Here is an 18542-nt window from a genome sequence, read left to right as displayed (position 1 = left end):
CCTTCATGACTATTCCCATGACTGTCTCCTGGACAGTCATGAAGAAAAAAGGCTGTGAGGCAGCCTTTCCCACCATCTGCTCTCTTCTCAATGGCTTGGCCAAATCTACATGAAAACCAGTGTCCACAACAAGGCATTGTAGATACTTTCTTCAGGACTGATCCATTTAAGGGCAAAAGAGAGAAGAGTAGAAAATGGATGGGGGGTGGGAATGCAAAAGAACAACCAGCATATTCAAACTCGTGTGTTAAAACCATCTGGGAACATCACAGGATCTGTTCTTCTGTCATATAAACTCCTAAGACTCTTGGTCTGTCTAATTCTGGACTGTTTTTGGATGGTGATCACAGCCCTGTGTTAAGTGAGGTAAAGTTTTAATATTTTTCTCAGGGTATCTTCTTATTATACATGCATGTATCTTATTGCTGTAGTTTGTTGTAAATCATACCTTGATATATATGATTAATATTCTAAATACTCAACAATGTGCTTGCATAAATTCTCAACTTTTCCCCCCAGAGAAATTAAATTAGCAAATTAAAATCTTAAAAAATACACACCTCCAAATTTAAAGAGTAAGAATCTAAGTAATATTGAAGGAGAGCTATAACTTTAAAACTATAATTTGTGAAAAAATTTTAAATTAGTGAAAGAAAATTAACATTCAGATGGTTTCTAAGTGGAATATAACACATATCTATTTTGGGTGTGAAATTTTTTCTTTAAGAATAATTTGCTCTTATAAAAAAAGTGCATATAAATATAGTTGCAAAAAAGTTGCAAACTTTTTATTTCCAAGATGAAGTAAAAGAAACAAAATAAAATAAATTACTATAAATTGAACCATAATATACTGGTAATTCTCGTTTCCACCATAAATTTGGTCATAAAGAGGGCAAAAACAAATTTTGTTTTGATAGAAATTAGTAGCATACCAATAACAGCATTTGATAACATAATGACTGTATATAAATGAATGAGACCAAACTTATTTCTGATCCTTTGGCAAAATTTTCATAAAACTTTGGTGGTGGTGGTTTTGATCTTATGATTAAAGTATCTTAGAGCAAAAGTAGTATTAAAAATAGGATTTTTTTCTTTTTTTTTCTTCACCCTCCCTCATTCCCCTAAACATACTTAGAATCATGCTCTATGCTGTCATTTTAAAAGGCATTTTTGTTGATAGTATAAGTGGGATTTCTTTCTTGATTTCTTTTACAGCTACTTCACTCGTAGTATATGGAAATGCTACTTATTTTTGTGTGTTGATCTTTTTTTTTTGTCAGTTGTGGGGCTTGAACTCTGGGCCTGGGCATTATCTATCAGCTCTTCAGCTCAAGGCAAGCTCTACTGCTTGAGCCACAGCACCACTTCCAGTTTTCAAGTGGTTTATTGGAGATAAGAGTCTCATGACTTTCCTGCCCAGGCTGGCTTTGAACCGTGATCCTCAGATCTCAGCCTCCTGAGTAACTAGGATTATGGGCCTGAGCTACTAGTGCCTGGCTGTGTGTTGATTTTTTGAGCCTTGCTGATGTTGATGATCCCATACTCTGTTTTTGGTTGTAACTACTGTGCAGTTCTTTTACTTTGTATGTATCTTTTATCTGGATGATGTAGTTGATTCTGTTGTCATTGTGTTGTTATGATCTTTAAAACATCCTTTGTAGGTTCTCATTCTTTATATTGAATTCCATTATCCAAGCTTAAAACTTAAATTACCTATTAAATGCATTCCCCCAGATTTTGATTTGGAAGAACTTCAGGTGAAGAAACAAACAGAGTGATGGGTGTCCCTTCAACAGGGGTAATAGATTCTATGGTATATGTAGAAGTTCAGTGTTCTCATCATAGAGGAGAAAGTGAGAGTTGTAATTCACTCAAACATCAGAGTTGACCACAGAGGTCTGTATTACCAGGATGTGGATTGCAGTTGAATCCCTCATGCTAGTGGAATACTGATGAGTACACAGAAAGCTGTGTATTAATGGAACTTGGCCTACACAGGGGAATCAGATAAAGTGGATAAATAAAACAAAATGAAGCAAACCTGCAGAAGTCAGATACAGTCTGCTCTGCTCCTGGCAAAGACGTCTCTGTTTTGTGACACAGGCACAGTGATGTCCAGTTTTCAGGGGATTTTGTTGTTATTGTTACTTTCAAGGGAAAATAGAAATTGAGATCTTTTTGAGGGGTAATGTAGTATTATAGGTTTTAAGTATTATAAACAAATTAGAAAAAAAAAAAACTTTGCAAGTCTTGTAGGATGAAAAGTCTTGTCAGATACAGCTTGTGGAGTGCCACGTTCTAATTCCAGATGCAAGTTGAGATAAACAGGAGTTCATAAAAAAAGAGAAGAAACAGTGAGACAGAAGAGGAAGGCCTACTAAATTCTGGGAAGTGACTCGAAGAGAGCTTGTTTGGCAACAAATCAGAGAGGCCTTGCTAGATAAGCGTTAAAATACATCCATGGCATTCATTCATGATAATTGTACTCTTGAGAATCTTTGGTAGTTTTTGTCAAACCTCTTTAGGAGGATAGAACAGAAGAGACCATATGGACAGATAGTGAAAACAGAATGAAGATGCACCAAGCCCTAAGTGCATATAGACATACGAATATTCATGCTATCCTTTGGTTTAGGTAATCTTTAGTAATTGTATTATTTCAATTTTCTATAACCTTTTAAAATTTCATAGATATAGGCTCAAATGAATAATGCAATAATAGAGGAGAAAGGTAAAAAACAAATGGAGTGAAAACTGTCAATGAGTTTATTTCCCAAAGGAGGAAAGAGGGGCTAGAGGAGAAACCACAGATATGAAAATAGAATTCTCTGCTAACAGTGGGAAGGGGCTCAGAAATATTATTGGGTACTCATAGGGTTAATGATGATGGTGGAAGAAGTTGAGGTCATTGCTGTCCAGTTTGGTAGATAATTAAGGTAAGGTAAGTAGTGGGGGCAGTCTGGATGGATATGAGACAAGACTGGAACTACTAGAGAAGAAATGGGAATAGAAGATGAGCACAAAATGAATTTTGAGCAGAGGCCACCCTGGAACTCCAACAGAAACTCATCCTTGGGAATTGTGGCCTTTGGAACATCAGATACAATGGAACTCGCTCAGAGAATTTGAAATGATTTCAGAGAAGTAATTCTTAAACATTAGGTTCATTTGAATGGTCCTGAAAACTTGTTTAAACAGGTTCTGGGTGCCTGCTCTCAGGGAATTTGGTTCAGTGGTATAGAGGTGGTACTCAAAAATATATTTCTAGCAACTTCTCAGGATGATGATACTATTGTGTTTATTTGTTGGAGTGTTTGTTGTACATGTCCAGTGCATGAGTGGTCCTAAGTTTATTTTGTTGACTTCTGGGAACTGATCCTATGGAAATTTTTATATAAGGAGTTCCAGTCCTTAGCCTAGAACTCAGTAATTTCAACGTTAGACAGATTTGTCTTCACCTTGGTCTTTACTGCTATTACTACTTATTGACTATATAATTATGAAGTCATCTCATTGATTTTTTTTGTGGTACAGGAAAAGATAGAGATCTATTCATATCTCCTCACCGCCTTTCTCCCCCAGCCCGTTGTTCTTGAAACTGGAATCAATGTGTAGGCACCTCTTCCTTACCAGGATTATAACTTTAGCCTCTAATTTCTTGCTTGAGCTATGAATTCTTGAGTAAAACTTATACTCTGTAGCCAGAGACCCGAGTCCTTGGGGAATGAGATGTTTGGTGGGAGTGTATCTGGCTCTCAACCTTGCCAGTTGATTCCTTGGCCATAGTCTTAAAATAGAAATGACAAATTATACCTCTGCCAGGACTACATTGGTCTAATCCAGAGAATATGTTTTTAAGGGCTCTGAAGGGCTCTGCCACAGGAATCTTGATAGCAGTAGCCAAGATAGCTGAGGTCCAAGGATGGCAAACCCCAAGGGGCACCCAGTACACATGGGGGGATTCCAGCAAAATAGAAATTGGGATTTGGGCATGTCTGGGCAGGTCTGCTGACTAGAAGGGCAAGCATGCCTGGAGTCTATTTACATAACAACTTTTGGCTGAAGAAGGACTGTGTGGTGCTCTGAATGGAAAGTGGAATGGGAACAACAGAAATGTGTCAATCTTAGAATCCAGTCCTGATAAACCTTATTTAACAACTGAATTTGACCATTAAATAACATAGGCATCTTTTAAATCTGGTAACTGTACAGTTTATATTAGAATAATTTGATGACTTGTGGTTTGCCCTATCTTTGGAGAGTTATAGGCCTTGTGTAGGAATTTATATCAAAATTAAAGATTGATAAAATTTATTTTACTACCAGGAGTTGTTTTGAGTTTGTGAATGAAAGAGAATAAGGCACATGTTTTAGCTTTGGAAATGTTAGTGGGTAATTCTCTTTTTCTAAATTTCCATGGGAAATAATACATCTAAATATGTTTTTATGAATGGTGTACACACACATTAGTGAACTTTTGTTAAATATTAATATGGCTAAAATGTTGTAAAACTACATCCACCTTCCATTGAGGTGCTTTTACACTCCTGATTCTGGTCTCAATTGGAATTATTTCTTAATTTTGTATTTTCAAGGGAAATTTTGATTGATGAGCCATCCTATTACTTTAATTAATAAGAATGATTTTTTTGCAGGGGGGGGGTCCAGTCACGAGGCCTGAACTCTGGGCCTGGACGCTGTCCCTCAGCTCTTCAGCTCAAGGCTAGTGCTCTACCACTTGAGCCACAGCGTCACTTCCGGCTTTTTTCTTTTTGCTTATGTGGTGCTGAGGAATTGAACCCAGGGCCTCAGGCATGCAAGGCAAGCACTCTACCACTGAGCCACCTTCCCAGCCCAATAAGAATGATTTTTATTCTAGCAGCAATTTACTGACTTTTTAAGGTAACAATAAATGAAATAACCCTTTTGCCTATCTCATCTCTTTTAACTTTCATAACATTGTTAGAGGGAGGCACTTTCTTATATCGCATAGATGAAACTGAGGAGCAGGGGTATAAAATGACATGTGAAATTATACATAGCAAGGACAATGGAGAAATTGGGCACTTGTAATATTTTAATCAGTCCAAATTTTAAGATGGTTGCACAAAAACAAAACCTGTTTCTCAGGATAGAAATAGTTCAATTATCAGGAATTATCTCACTGTCAATTTTGATTCTCTCAGTAGACTTGCTAAAGTCATTACTTTCCAGTTTCCATATTATTTTCCAGTCATCTGGTCCTATAACATCAAGTATTTTATAATTTTTTCTTTATTCCCTAGAGAATGAAGAGAAGCAGTCTGCAATGTACCTCTCCCCTTGAGAATGATCTTAAAAAAAAATCAAACTTTTATTTGGATATATTTTTATTTTGGATATATATTTTATTTGGATATATTTTCAGATTTATAGGAAAGTTGTAAAAAAGGATAGCCATGTAAACACTCACAAACCTTCTACTCAGATTTACTTGTTAATACAATATAAATGAAAATAATGCCTTTTCAAGTCACTTAAATTTTAATTATATACAACATATTCTTTTCTCCTATATGCTTAAACAAGTATTTCCTGATTCTAGTAGTATTCTTTTTTTTTTTTTTTTGGTCGGCCGTGGGGCTTGAACTCGGTCTGGGCTCTGTCCCTCAGCTCTTCAGCTCAAGGCGAGCGCTCTACCACTTGAGCTACAGTGCCACTTCCGGTTTTCTGGTGGTTTTATTGGAGATAGGAGTCTCATGGTCTCTCCTGCCCGGGCTGGCTTTGAACCGCGATCCTCAGATCTCAGCCTCCTGAGTAGCTAGAATTACAGGCGTGAGCCACCAGCGCCTGGCTCTAGTAGTATTCTTTTACATGAGTATAGTACAGTAATCAATTCTAGCAAATTCAACTTTGAAATATCTTTTGACATTGTTCTGATTTTGTCGATTTAACCCAAGGTTGTAATAAATTATTAGTTTATTTTGTGCCAGTTCTAGGGGTTGAAGTCATGGCCTGGGTGCTGCCACTGAGCTTTTATGACCAAGTCTAATGCTCTACCACTTGAACCACAGCTCCACTTCCAGCATTCTGGTGGTTCATTGGAGGTAAGAGTGTCAGACTTTCCTGCCTGGGCTGCTTTTAATAGGGATCCTCAAATTTTAGCCTCTTTGGTAGCTAGGATTACAGGTGTGAGCTACTGGCACTTGGCTCCAATGTTGTTATTTATAGAATTTTCTTTTTTAGGTACAAGATTCAGTTTAGGGTTGGGCACTGCATTTGCCTGACTTGGTTAATGATTTAATTATGCCAGATTTTATTTTTGCCATATTTGAGGAACTACATGTTACATAGTATACAAAAATCATAATTTAGGTGTACATCTGATAAAAATTACTTTCATTTTGCACTGTCGCTTTATATTTTCCAATTCCTAATGCTAATTAGGATATAGTCATGCTAATTAAAACTAGTTACCAACAACTGTTCCTATGAACACACTCAGAAGTGAATTCAATCTTTTGAATAAGAGTTGCAATTCAGTAATTGAATGCTATTAATATAAACTTCATTTAGAAGATCTTCTAGGGTTCAGGATGTAGCCTAGCAGAAGACCACTTGTTCAAAGATTGATTTCTAATTTTCTGGTACTAATTGGGCTAAGGTAAGATGAATGGAAAAGGATGAAACTCTAAGAGGAAAATGAGACAGTAGTGTTTAAGAGAAATGATTAACACTGACAAATATGAAATGAAATTTTAAATTAATAATGTAGATGCAGGTTGTTGATTTTACCACTCCTCTTTGTCAAAACATTCATCTGCCTGTTAAACTTTATGTTTCTGCTCTGATCATCAATGGCAGTTTTAAAGCACATATAGCATCTCAGGATCAAGGAAAAGGAATCTGCGCTAGGAAGCACTGTGAAACTGCATCTGTCCATCTCTCTTTCCTGAGAGTCCTCCTGAGTGCCAACCTAGTAGCTCATCTGCCTTGGAGAAGTTAGATCCTTTTTCTTTTTCTTGCTGGTCCTGGGCTTGAACTCTGGTCCTGGGCACTGTGGTCCTGAGCACTGTCCTTGAGCTTCCTTTGCTCATTGAGCCACAGCTCTACTGTGGCTTTTTGTGTGTTAATTAGAGATAAGAGTCTCATGGACTTTCCTGCTGGGCTGGCTTTGAACCATGATCCTCAGATCTCAGTCTTCTGAGTAGCTAGGATTATAGGCATGAGCCACGGGCAGTCTGATTGTTTTCTTTATCCACTTTCCCTCTTTCTCCCAGAATTCAGGGCTGAAAAGTAAGAAAACTCTACAGGGCTTCTAATCAGTAAACTCTTGACTACCTCTGAGTCCATCAAAGTTCTCATGTGGCAACCAATTGAGAGTATCTCTGATGTTAATTTTTACTAAATAGGGTCTTCACAAAAAGAACTAACTTTTAAAAATAACTTAGATTGTGATGTTTGAAAGAAAGAACCTATTTTCTTAACAGTACTGCAAATATTGACTCTTCTTTATTCTTTCATTCGTAGACCTGGTCATTTGTTTTCATCTTCTATTGCTTTGGTATTTTTCATATAGATTGAGTATGTAGCACACATGGAATTGGAAACTGGTATTGATAATCTACATATATGTTCTAAGAACCACAGATTGTTGAACTAAACAATGCTGAGGAGTTTTAAGAATGTAAAACAGAAAGTGCAAAATACTGACAAACTTTCTCCTACCTTGAGGGTGTCATTATTTAATCCCTGTGAGCCAGGGTTATCATTCTGGAAATCAACTCCATTTTCATTCTCATATCACCAAGTCTTTGGAATCACAGTTACACAATGGCCATTTCTGCAGTTGATATTCTGATTTCTAGAATGTGCCCATCACCAGTCTGTTTTTTGCTTTTCCCAGTGATGTATTTAAAAACAACAACAACAATTTTTTTTAAAGATTGGAGGCCTACTTTATTTTATTATTTTTTTTGGTCGGTCATGGGGCTTGAACTCTGGGCCTGTGCGCTGTCCCTCAGCTCTTCAGCTCAAGGTGAGCGCTCTACCACTTGAGCTACAGTGCCACTTCCGGTTTTCTGGTGGTTTATTGGAGATAGGAGTCTCACGGTCTCTCCTGCCCGGGCTGGCTTTGAACCGAGATCCTCAGATCTCAGCTTCCTGAGTAGCTAGGATTACAGGCGTGAGCCACCAACGCCCGGCTTGGAGGTCTACGTTATTTAGACCTCCAAGATGTTTTCAGGAAAACTTTAGGTTAGGTATGTTGCAGAGAGGAATACACACCCATACTCCTCCATTGGAAACTGATGCATACTGTTTCTACTGTAAAGGAGTTGTGAAACTCTTTCAAGATCCTTAGAGGTGACCTGGATCCTTCATCATTCTGGAGCTTCTATCTCCCTGGCAACTTAATTTCAGGGGTAAGTACATCTCTCAGCAAATGTATGGCTTATACTGTCACATAAGACCCTAAGGATTTTTTTTTCATTAACAGGAAATTAGACCACTGGCTTTTAATTTTTTTTTTATTTTTTCACTCATCATTTATTTACAAATACACATTATAACTTTTATATACATTGCACATTTACATGGTAGAAAAGTACAAAACTATATATTTAAATGAATTTATATTTAACTTGCCATGTTTGAAAATATAAAATTGCATCAGAAAAAAGTATTATGAAAAGCAAGAAACTTGAACTGATAAAGCTTTGATAGAACTTTTAGTGAGTGACACATTGGTTGAAACAAGAATTAATTTGAAAGGTACCGCTGACTAGCTTAAAAGGAACCACCAAAAGGGCCAATGTTTGGCCTTTACCTTCCTTTAGTCTCCTGATACCCAACACTGTTTCTTTGGATATGTGACATTGTATAAGTATATTCCTAGAGTTCTAACACTGCATTCAGTCCTCTTTCACAAATACCATCAGAACAAGAGGACTGAAGTAGTAGTTTCCTCAAAGATGCACAGCCTCTGTACCTTGTATTTGAGTTAGAGTTATAATGCCTTTTGGTCAGTCAAGATTCCTTGTAAACAAAACCCGAGGGATCATGTATGTACAGATCAGGCAGCAGAGAATCCAATAAATAAACATGACAGAAACTGACATGCAAGTTTGTTAAAAGTGGAAAAGAGTCTAACCAACAGTGAAATGATGGGAGACAAATGAGTGGGTGAGAGTTAAGGAATGGACTTAAATGGTTTACAAGGAGAAAAAAAAAGCTTTTACTTTACAAGCAAGAGACCTCACAATAAATAACAACTGCTCTTTCTTTCACTAATAAATTTCTTCAAAAACAAGGTGTACAGTCAACCAGACATTTTATGTATAAATTATAAAACATGACACAGTATAAATAAATGTCTACAAATCTCAACTATGGGCCTCATCCAGTAGACCTCACAATGACCACCTCTCTGTGCCCAGTGAGTAACAAGGTGGCCTGGGAGAGAGTTTTAGGACAAAGGTCCTTTACTGTATAGTTTTACCCCCAAATAAATAAGCATACACTTATTTACAGTATGGACAATATATTTTTTTCTTTTTTCTTTTCTTTCTTTTTTTTTTGTTTGTTTTTGCCCAAAGGCTATGTTAACACTGAACACTGTTGGAGGCTTTACCACTCTAGAATGGAAGATATAGGAAAGCTGTAGTCCTGGTCTTCATCTTCCTCCTCTTCCTCCGTATCTTCCGAAATGGCTAGATGGGGGAATACAGGGGAGCTGTTGTTTAAATATGGACAACAACAGCGCAGAAGCAGCTCAGTGTATGTTTTCAAAGCCCTCTGATACAGCCATGTTACGGCGTTGCATTTTTATGTGACTTGCAGTGTGATGTTTGGTTTGGTTTGGTTTTGGTATTGCATTTTGACATATGCAATTGGTTAAATTTGATTTTTTTAGTATTAAAAAAATTATCTATGAAGTCAAAAACTGCAGAAAGTTCTGAAGAATCAATGGCTCAGGTTTTACGGGCAGATTCCTGCAATTAGATAAAAAGCGCTCTTGTGTTCTACATATAACTACTTTGGGTCCTTAATTCAGAGTTAGTAGAGGCAACTGCAAAAAGAAAAAAAAAAGCAGCGGCCCACGTCTGATAATATAAAGCTGTCTTTGGAGAAAAATAACAACAACAACAACAATAACTTTTGAAGCAGTTAGTTTAGACTCAAGTGTTAATCAAGCAACAGCAGAAGCACACAATTAATGCAAAAGAATTAGGGGTGAGCAACTGGAGATAGGTTTTTAGAGACAACCCAATTGGTGATGATGATCACCAGCTTAAGTCTCCAAAGCCGGGAAACATGGCGAATTTTTCAGTAGGTCACGGAATTGCCGAATTGCCGTGAAACGTAGCAGCTACCAAACTTAAAACAGGGCTCATATGGGGAGGTCTGTGGTGCTTTTAAAGTCTCCATTGGCTAGGAATTGCCTGGGAAAGACTTACATTGCAGCTAGGTTAAAAATTGGCACTTACAGTTGCAAGATCCGGCGTGCTTTACTTCCAGTAGCACACCTGAGGAGCAGGCAGCTTCTTTCATGGCACACTCGCTGGCGTAAGTGGCATTGTCACTGGCACACACAGGCTCATCCGATTTACTGTCAGGGCACAGCTCATCACAGAGGGAGCATCGGCCTCTGCCAACCTTGAAATCCCATAAACATTTTTTTCCACCACTGCACTGGATATCTTCACAGGACTTTGCTTCTAGGATGTAATACATCTGTAATGAGTGAACTGATCGCCCATTTCTCCCTTTTCTCCTTTCCTCTCTAGTTGCATTTAAGAAACACAAACATGATCTATATTTGATTGCTTACTAAAAGCAGGTAATGAAGATGTGACATAAAAGTGCTTCATAATTAAACATTCAAGCACAGACAGATGCATACACACTGTGATTATCACATTCCATATAATGCATCATGAAAACACTTTTTTTTTTGGTGGGGGAAGGAGGAGGACAGGATTTCACAGTATCCTTGAGTTCAATATGCATCTAATTATTTCCTACAAGTGGGGACTTTTTTTTTTTTAGAAAAAAGAATTCCATTAATTACTGGAATTTGATAACAGATTTTAGGAACTGTTAAGTAATTATTTTTCGCTTCCAGCAAGTCTGGCACTCTGAAGAAATGTGTAAAATGGTGTGAGTTTTAAATTTTCTAAAATGGAATACTGTTTTCTGTTTTTTGCTGGCATTTCAGAGAGAGAGAAAGAGAGGGAGGGAGGGAGGGAAGGAGAGAAAGAGAGAGAGGGAGGGAGGAAAGAAGAGAGAGAAGGAGGGAGGGAGGGAAGAAGGGAGAGGGAGAGAGAGAGAGAGAGAGAGAGAGAGAGAGAGAGAGAGAGAGAGAGAGAGAATATAAAGGCTTACAGACGGTTATAGTTTCCACAAGAGGCTTTGTGGTAACAAGTTTACCCAAACTAGAGAGCACCTCTTCCTCTGGTGAAACTATGCATTTGGGGGGAAGTCTTAGCCTTTATCCATCTGTGAACCCCAGTTTTAACATTAGATTTAGCTCTTTTGATTCTCTGTTATCTCCTTTTCCTTCAATCCAGAATACCTACTGATACACTTTCCCTCATAGGCTAATCCAATCGATCTGCCCAGCAGACACGTGGCTTTTCTCAGATGGCAGGCACTGGAGTAGGTCACTCCATCATTCCCACAGAGATACTGCTCAGAGGAAGTGGGTTCTGGGCAAATCCGATTACACGTCACACAGTAGGCATTATTGGTCTGGTCCACCACACATGTAGAGCTGCCTGGGCAGAAAACATCGCGGCAGGTCTCTGGAAGAGAGAGACACAGAGAGAGAAAGAGAGAAACATAATTCAGTAAGCATCTCTGGTCCTTAGAGCTTAAGTATTTGACTATTACTGAGGGAATCATGAAAGTGAACTATCTAGATTTAGCAAAGTATTTGGGGAGACTGGTGGTTTAAAAAAAAAAAAAACAAACTACAATTCCAGATTGGTTCTTTTTTGTTGTTGTTGTTGGTCATGGGGCTTGAACTCTGGGCCTGGGCACTGTCCCTCAGCTCCTCAGATCAAAGCAGGTGCTTGAGCCACAGCGCCACTTCTGGTTTTCTAGTGGTTTATTGAGATAAGAGTCTCACAGACTTTTTTGCCTCGGGTGGCTTTGAACCTCGATCCTCAGATCTCAGCCTCCTGAGTAGCTCGGATTACAGGTCTGAACCACCAGTGCCCAGATGCTAGATTGGTTCTTTAATGACTCTTTCGAAGTTAGAAGAAGGCTCTTTTATTTTATATTACTATACTACTACTACTACTACCACTACTACTATTACTACTAGGTCTTATTATGTGATCTATATTATCTCCCAGCTGTCTTCCAGAGGGCCTACTTGAGATGCAAAGTTGAAGGAGAGAGCCAGGGTCTAGATCAAGGGTGGGACCTACTTTTACATTTGCCCTGGTACTGGACTTCCAGTTCTGGCTGTTCTTTACATCTGGCCTTGAGGAGTGCACACTCATTGCGGTAGGTTTTCCCATCCAGTCCACAGACTGGACCTTTCCAGGTGATATTGGAACAATCTGGGGCACAGACACAGCGTGGTTTGTTCTTCTTGTTCATTCGGCATTTCTTTCCTGGCCCGCAGTCCACATCCTCACACGTTTCTAGGAGATTGAGAGAGATACAGATTGAAACTAGAATCAGAGGGTTGGCAGGTCAGTCAGGAAATGTTTAAGTGCTTTGTGTAATCAGACAACCCTTGGTTCTGGGGCTGGAAGGACCCAGGTTCTCTCCCATTAAAGAATGAAGAGGGCACAAAGGTATAGGGGCTGTGAGCTGTATACCCCATCACCAAAATGCGTTTCCAGCAACGCAGGTTGACTGGTTTCATCATTATACTTTAACCAAGATGTTAGCAAACCTTGGTCTGCCTGCAGCACCCAACAGGCCGGATTCGATCGGGCTAGCCAGGCTTGGGGGGAGCCCACCTACAAAGCTCTCCTAGTCTCCAGCGCCAGTTAGTTAGTAGGAAAGCTGAGGGGAAGACGCCCTCTACCGTGGGCCCTGCAAGTTGGGGGGGGGGGGGGGAGGAGGCGAGTCTTACCTTTACAAGGGATGCAGTTGGGGGCGCCCCCATTGAAAATCATCCACTTGAAGAGAGTGTTGTCGTTCACGTCCTCCTCGGTCCACGAGGTGCTCAGGCGTCCGGTGCTGCAGCACTCCTCCTTGCTCAGTTCTGTCTTGTATAGGACCTGGCAGCGGCCGTTCTTGGCTTGACGGAGCCAGCAATTCCCAGCTGTGAAGAGTCATGGGTGGGAGGTGAAGGAGGGTGGCGGCTGGGGGCAGGGAGGAGGGGAGGGAGAGGGCCAGGGGGCAGCTAGCGCGCAGAAGCCTCGGAGACTCGGTGGGGATGGGGGGGGGGGGGGTTGAGTGTAGCGGAGGAGAGCAGGGAGCAGAAAACAGGAGAGGAGGGGAGGAAAAGAAATCGAAGGGTGGGAAAGGTCGGAGGGGATGGGGGGGATGGGTTGGGATGGGGTGGGTTGATCTCGCAGGTGGGAAGCGGGCGAGGGCCAGGGGGAGGGTGGACGGGAGCGCGCACCGCGGGAGCACCTAGCCATATCAATGTCAGTTACCAGTGACCCAGACACAACACGTGCAGCCTGCGTTGACTTTTACTAGACTGTTTACTTTATTTCCTCCCATCTCATAGCCTGCAGCGACTCGAAGAGCAGATTAAAGAACCTGACAAAAATATTGCGACGGCTGTTTTTACATGTTGGCTTCATGTAGGCGGTAAGGGAAATATTCTGTGACAGGGGTTAAGAAATTAGGAGAGGGAAAGAGAGAGGGGGGAGGAGAGGGAGGGAGGGAGGGGGAGAGAGAGAATGGGGGAGGGGGGGAGAGGGATGCAGAACCGATCAAGCAAAAGACACTTGTGAAAAATGAAAGCAAAAAGCAACAGGGCGCAGCCCGGAGCTGCCCCGCGCGGCCTCCAGGAACAGCCCGCCCGTCCGACGGGCCCGTTTTGCAATCCTCCAGCCCCGGAGCACGCCCGCAGCCACCGGGATCTTTCGAAATCTCCCAGGGCTTCTTTTCCCTTGGCGCCCACGTTCCAGGCACTCAGGCTGCTCTTCTCCCCGAAAGGCGGGCAACCCATCGTAGGGGCCGGGGCAGACGGCTAAGGGTAGTGCCCAGGGAAGGCAGTTTTCAAGGCAGAAAACGAGAACGCTAGCACCGGGAGAGTCTAACATGTGAACGAGGGAGGGCTACTGCCCGTCTCTGGGCTCTCGACACATCGAAGAAGAAATCATTGCAAATAATACCACCACCCCCCTCTTAATTAATGCTCGTACTTGGGGGTAGGAAGACTTCTCATAAATCAGCAGAGAGACTGTACCCATGCTTGGACCACAGCTGCTATTAGGATTCCTGTTAAGAATTCTGCCCCCAAGACGACTAGAATTAAAACAAACCTATTTTCCATTTTCCAAGACAAACTTGAGAAAAAATGTTCTCCTGATCTCAAAATCTAAATCAGTTGTGAGTTGCTCATTGTTTCACCGAAAGTTCCCAGGGAGAGAACTGAAGCAAAGAGGAGAAAATTGTAAAGTGTACTCGGAATTCGCAGGGGTAATAATTTGGCTGTCTCGTCTTTTTTATTTCTGTTCTTTCCTGTTTTCTTTTCTATTTTCTTTTCTCTTTTGTGGGGCTGGGGGAGGGGACAGAAAGGAGCATCCTCTAAGCAGAAAAGTACTTCCCCTCTAAAAATTTCAGCACCCACATTTCCAAGTTTGGGCAAAGTTTCTGCAACCACGTCCCACAGCCACCTAGGAAAATTCGGGCTCTCTCCCCCACCCCACTCCCCACCCAAGTCAAATTTTAAAGTCACATACATCCCCCTCCAAAAGAAAAGATACAACAAGGAGATAGGTTAGATTACAAGTGGGTCGACTGAAATCTCCAGGCTACAGATGCTTGGTCACCCTCGTCCACAGCCAACCAGGAGAGATAACATCTAAAGCCATTATGGCCAAAACTTGGAGCACCTAGCCCCAACTAGGCGAGAGCCTGCGGCTTCCTCCCTCCCTTTCCTTTCAAGGATCAGCGAGGTTCAAACTCCGCTCTCAGTCCTCCTTAGTGTCAGTAACCTCAGTTTCCCCACTCCTCTCCATCCCGGAGTCGTTAAGTTGGTCCAACCTCTTTCCCAGAGCGGCGTTGCTCAGGACAGACCCAAGTGGAGACGACGGAAAAGTAGAAAGCCTTTCCCTTCGCCCCGTTCTCCCCAGCGGACCCCCCCTTCCCCTTGACTCACCCTGGGCGCTGCGGTCCTCCATGAACTGGCAGAGCAGCAGCAGCAGGAGGCAGAGCCCGCCGGGCTGGTGCCTGGCGCGGACCATCGTGGGGCAGGCGCGGGGCGAGCGAGGAGCGCGGCGGCGGCGGGTGGCTCGGGCAGGCGACGCGCGTCTGGGAGGCGAGCGGCGCAGGGCGCAGCGATCCTGGCGCGGCCCCGCGCTCGCCGCCGGCCGCCCGCGCGATTCAATGGACGTCAGAAGCCGGGCGCAGCCGCGCTTTAAATCTAGACGGGGGTCTCCGCGGTTTGCGGTGGGCGGTCTCCCAGGGTGTGGGGCTGTGGGAGGGCGGCCGCGAGCGAGGGTGTGCGCGGCTCCTTGGGGGTTGGGGAGCTTTTTAAAAAAGTTCAGTGTGAATCAGGTGACATTTCCCACCTTCTGGAAACCCTTCCCAATTATCTGTCGGAGGTGCCCGAAATCAAAGCGGCGGGAGGGGAATCGCCGAGTTCTTATTTGCGTCGGAGCGGGAGGGAGGGGGCAGACGATCGGGGCGGGGGGGGGGATGGGGGCGACGCGTCGGGGGGTGGGGAGCGGGGGAAAGAACACCCACTTCAGTCCTGCACGCCGCCGCTCGCAGGCAACGCCGGCGCGCCCGGGGTGGCGTGTGTGTGTGTGTGTGTGTGTGTGTGTGTGTGCGTGCACGGGAGGGAGGGCGCCGTGGGTGCTCTGGAGGAGGAGGAGGAGGAGGAGGAGGAAGAGGAGGAGGCGGCGGCGGAGGCGGCGGCGGAGGCGGCGGCGGCGGCGGGCGGAGCAGAGGGCTGGAGGAGGAGGAGGAGGGGGGGGTCCCCCGGAGTTTGTCTCTGCACTGCTTCATCCTCGGCTCTCCGGCTCCAGCAAGACTTTTTGCAAACGCCCGGGGAGCCTCCCCCCCCCCGCACCGTGCGCCCCGGGGAGCCCCCCTCCCCAGTACCTCCCCCCCCCTTCCCGAGCTGCTTCAGTCTCCTGCCTGGCTTGGGTCGGGTCGGGACGCGCGGGGCCTCCAGGCAGTTTCAGACTCCCCGCAGCCAGGGCGCGGGACCCGGCGCGGTTTTGTGTCTGGGTTGTGTGCGTGCCTCACGTGTGTGCGTTCATCTCACACCGCCCCCCCACCCCACCATCCCCTCCTCCCCGGCCGGGAGTTGTGGCTGAGAACCCGGGCCCCCGACACTCCCACCCTAGCCCCGCGGGGCCGAGACGCGTCCCGGCGTCTCCACGAGGCTCGCAAACAAAAACTGTGTCACACCTCGGACCCGGCCTCCCACCCCGCCGCAGGCTCGCCTGCTCCCTTTCTTTACTCCCCTTTCACTTCGCCGCCGCGCCGGCAGTCAGCCCCGAGCAGGGGCGCCGACGTAGGCGGTCGGCCCCCTCCTTCCCTGACCCGAGGTCCCCCAATTCCTGTCGTCTACCTCTCCAGTCTCCTGCACTGCCCCCCCCGAAATAACAACAACAACAATAATAATAAAAAGATTGCAACACCGATCGCGAACTTCTGAGGCCGCCGTTTATGAAGTACAGTGCCTGGCATTCTTCGCTGAAAGTTGGCGGGGCTCTCATTTATAACATTTTTTGGCATGGCTGAATGAAACTGAGGAGGCGATATTTCCTTTTATATAAAACGATTACTTCACGGAAAAAAAGGCGATATTGTTGATTCCAAAGCTGCCTCATTAATTTCTATTCTTTCTTTCTTTCTTTTTTTTTTTTTTTTTTTTGCCTCTGAAGCCCCAGCGACCACAGACAGCGAAGTATGCAGACGGGATTCTTGGACATTCGCAGGTCACTACAATTGGTTGTCCTGCGGATTTCCAACCCGCCCCATCTCTCCCCCGCCCGCTCCCCCGCCTCAGTCTTCCTCCCCAGCCCAGCCAGACCTTCCTCCCACCAAGTCCTCCCCTAGCCCTCACCCCCCCATCTCCTGTCAACCCCCCCCACTCAGCCCCCTCCACAACTGCAAATAACTCAGTGATAACAGATTCTTTTCCACCAACTGCAGGAGATAGTGCTAATCTTTTAATAAAAGATCCCATTACAATGGGATCTGTCTGGACAGACTATAATAGATCCCGAAATACAGCCGTGCTAATATTAGAAGACAGTTGTTTGGGTGCTTCTCAGACGGGCCCAAGCCCCCCTTTGAAAGTGGGCCTGAATCACAAAGCCCCGCGGCCGCCGCACCTGCACCGCGCGCATTCGGTGCCGGCGGCAGGCTGGTTAAAACCGGTGACCTCGCCGCCGCTTTTCGCTTTATAATTACCGTCCTGAGCACGGAGGGGAGGGGCGCGGGCAGCCCGGGGAGACTGGCTTTTTGCTCACTTCAGACGGCTGAGGGGCGCGGGGGTGGGGTGTGTGTGTGTGGGGGGGGGGGAAGCTCCACATCCTTCTTAATCTTTCCAGATTCATTCATTCTGTCTATCTGTCTGCTGGCTCTTCTCTTTTCCCTGGCGTCTTCTCTCAGCTCTCCTTCCTTTCGCTCCTTCCCAGCTCCTGTCTTCCTTCTCCACACTGGGTCTCTGCCTATACTCTCCCTCCTTCCCCTCCCTCCTCATTTTTCCTGTCTCTTTTCTCCCCCCTTCCCTCCAACACATTAATGTAGAGTTGTTTAGTGCCCTCTAATGGCAGACGACATTAACAATTAATAGCAAACTGTCCCCCTTGCAGGAGCCACACTCCATGGCAGAGGTCCAAAGTTGAATTTGTTTCTTCTTTATTCAGAGGTGGATATAGGGCTTAGACAGTGATGGGCTGGAGAGAAAGTTTGTTTTCTTCGAAGTTTTTTTGTTTGTTTTTGTTTCCCCTTCCACTGTAGGGAAAAACAAAAGGGGGAGCCAACCATTATTATATGTTTCTTTGACCTCCTCCCCATACACATTTGTCTTTTAGTGACAGCGAGAGACACAACTTCTGTCCCAGATTGATCAAATCATATATTTAGAGTTGGAAAAGAAATAAACGTTCTAAGTACATGAAAGAGCTTAGATGGTAGATGACTGCATCTTATAGCGACCAATGGTTCATTAAAACGTTTTTAAGGCTCAATTATGGTTATAGATTTTAAATACTTGTTTTTTGGTCCTGAGTCAGTAGGTAGCCTCTGAAAGCTGGGATCTTTTTCTTTTCTAGGACTTTTCACTTTAGGAACATACCTAACATTCAAATTTTATTCATACTCAGTTGAAAATGAAGTCATATTGACCAGAGGAACACATCTTGCCCAGGGTCACAATTTAAGTCGTTTATTTT

The 18542-nt window shown here is 43.8% G+C and overlaps 1 protein-coding gene across 3 annotated transcripts; it reads right to left on the bottom strand.

Moving 5' to 3' along the window:
• Window positions 1-8514: 8514 nt before the first annotated feature.
• Fst (follistatin) lies at window positions 8515-15755 on the bottom strand. Of its 3 annotated transcripts, none has more exons than XM_042690563.1 (6): window positions 15287-15755; window positions 13079-13270; window positions 12420-12638; window positions 11565-11789; window positions 10473-10703; window positions 8515-9695 (listed from the first exon to the last, which is right to left on the bottom strand). In XM_042690563.1, exons 1-6 carry the CDS (start codon window positions 15369-15371, stop codon window positions 9613-9615), a joined length of 1035 nt encoding a protein of 344 aa, XP_042546497.1. In that variant the 5' UTR covers window positions 15372-15755; the 3' UTR covers window positions 8515-9612. The 3 variants fall into 3 exon arrangements, with proteins under 3 accessions (XP_042546497.1, XP_042546498.1, XP_042546499.1); XM_042690564.1 differs by having other exon boundaries at window positions 10473-10700; window positions 15287-15423; XM_042690565.1 differs by having other exon boundaries at window positions 9604-9977; window positions 15287-15423.
• Window positions 15756-18542: the final 2787 nt, after the last annotated feature.

This window comes from Dipodomys spectabilis, unplaced genomic scaffold (genome assembly GCF_019054845.1).
Source record: "Dipodomys spectabilis isolate Male_0828 unplaced genomic scaffold, ASM1905484v1 ptg000138l, whole genome shotgun sequence".
In the NCBI taxonomy this organism is placed as follows: Eukaryota; Metazoa; Chordata; class Mammalia; order Rodentia; family Heteromyidae; genus Dipodomys; species Dipodomys spectabilis.
The sequence above is the reverse complement of the archived record's forward strand: the minus strand, read 5'-3'. Positions and strand labels throughout refer to the sequence as shown.